This window comes from Tupaia chinensis, unplaced genomic scaffold (assembly GCF_000334495.1).
Source record: "Tupaia chinensis unplaced genomic scaffold, TupChi_1.0 Scaffold000238_1, whole genome shotgun sequence".
In the NCBI taxonomy this organism is placed as follows: domain Eukaryota; kingdom Metazoa; phylum Chordata; class Mammalia; order Scandentia; family Tupaiidae; genus Tupaia; species Tupaia belangeri.
In genome coordinates, this window is record NW_006159716.1 from 764659 (window position 1) to 766679 (window position 2021).

At 63.4% G+C, this 2021-nt stretch overlaps 1 protein-coding gene across 1 annotated transcript in view; it reads right to left on the minus strand.

Annotated features, from left to right (window-relative positions):
• TTBK1 (tau tubulin kinase 1) overlaps positions 1-2021 on the minus strand; it is a 46666-nt gene that overhangs the window by 25444 nt on the left and 19201 nt on the right. The window contains 1 exon segment of the mRNA XM_014587835.1: positions 216-471. Coding sequence (XP_014443321.1) covers positions 216-471 — 256 coding nt within the window.

Genomic DNA, 2021 nt, shown 5'->3' on the forward strand with positions numbered 1-2021 from the left:
TCCCTCTCATTGTCTCTCTCAGGTGACATAGTTACTTAGGGGCAGTCTCGGGGCAAAGGAGGAGGGCCGGTGATGGTCCTGAGAAGGAGCGCTGCCAGGGGTGGAGGGGCAGGAAACGGGGGACACAAGTGGGCAGGTGGCTGGGGAGGGGGTTGGGAGGAACAAGGCTGGGGACCCAAGGGCTGGGCCTTGGGGGGCAGGAGAAGGCCAACCACGCCCTCCTCCCTGGCTGCGGTTACTTTGCCGATGTTGATCCGGAGTTTGTTCCGGTTGACATCTGTCTCTTCCCAGACTTCAGCCTCAGGACCCCCAGGGTGGGGGGCCAGGTGGGGGCTGGGGCCCAGCCCCTCCGGGGGCCTCCCAGGCAGGGGCGGAGGTGCGTTCTCCTGGTCACTCAGGTGCTCGCCCTGCAGCACGTCCTCGGTGTTCTCTCGGAGCAGGTCCCCAGGCACCGGTGTCACATTGACCACTCTGGAGAGGCCAGGAGGGGGCCATGGGCAAGGCCGGCAGGGACCCTCTCTTCCCGACACCCCCCCACCATGGCAGCGGGCACAGAGGAGGCCCCAGCAGAGTTGGAAGTGTCTCTAGGGCCCCCACCAGCCCTGGCCCACAGAGCCTCTGAGACCAGACCACCCGCAGGTTGGCAGGCGGTGGCAAGGAGACAGGCGTCCGGGGCTGGGTCGTCACCCGTGTGCTCTCCTGACTGCAGAAGCCCTGCCGGGTGGGTTTCCGCTGCATTCTCAGGCAGGAGCTGGCCTGAGGAGAAGCGCCTCGCCAGGGCTGCTGGGTCTCCCTCCCACATGGTCCCTGCAGCCCCGCCTGCTTCTCTCCTTGGCTCTTCCCTGGGGCTGAGGGGCCTTCCCTTGCTCCAGCCCCTTCCTGGGCCCCCTCTGCCTTGTGCCTGTCACGTGATTCTGAGATTGCCAACCCCCTGATTACAAACATCCCAGACTCCGCTGAGAGCCCTCTGAGGGCAGGGCCTATAACTTTTTCCTCCGTGCCCCCACCCCATAGTGTCCAGGGGTGCAGCCTCATTAAGTTAATGCTCATATGAGCAATGAGAGAGAGACAAAGTATGAGAGCCCCCTGTCCCCTGGGGGCCTGCTACAGCTCCAAATGAGGAGGGCACCGCCCTGCTCAGATTCAGGGTGGGGATATGGATGTTCCACAACGCCCCTGTGGACACCCCAAAGAGCAGGGGCAGCCCAGTGTGACCAGGGAGGAAGCGGAAGAGAGGCCTGCCTTCTAGGGGAAGGCCGCTGCTCCACCGTCCACTGCCACTCCCGAGACTCACCCGAACATGGCTGCTGTCTGCCGGGTGTTCTGCTGGGGCGGGGTGGAGGTGCTCGTGGACAGGAGGGCGTCAGTGCCTGCCTTCTCCCAGTCAAAGGCCTCGTTCTCGGCGATGCCCCGCTCCTTCATGCTGTTCTCAAACACCGACATGATCAACTGCAGGGGGTGGGGGTGGTGGGAGGACAGAGAGGTGACCCGGGGGGCTAGCCAGGAGGAAGGGGCAGTTGCTGGGGTTGCAGGGGGAAGAGAGGGACCTTCCAGGACAGGGAGGGGCCTAGAGGGGATGCTGGGGTGTTGGAAGGAGAAGGGCACATTGATTCGAAATGAAAACATGCACATGATATGAAAATCAGCATGCAAATTATCAATCTGGATGAAGCGCAACAAGCTGGACACAAGCCCTCTGATATCTGTGCCCCGGCCACCAGCCCACCCTGCCATGTCCACCATCTCAGCAGCCTCGGCACAGGCCGCACCTCCACTTGTGCCTCTCCCGCCTTCCTCTCCTCTCTTACGCCAGCCTGACCCACACAGCTTCCCCTCTGCGCACCCACCCCCGCCGGGCACACACACGGCTTTGAACTGTTCACAGGCCTGTCCGCAACTCGGCAGTCCTAGCTGTCCACAGACGGCCCAGCATGGGGCAGTGCTCTAGCTATGTGATCTGGGGGCCCCACGAGGCTGAGCCAGGATCAGGTGCACCCCTGCCAGCACCTGGGGCTCTGGTT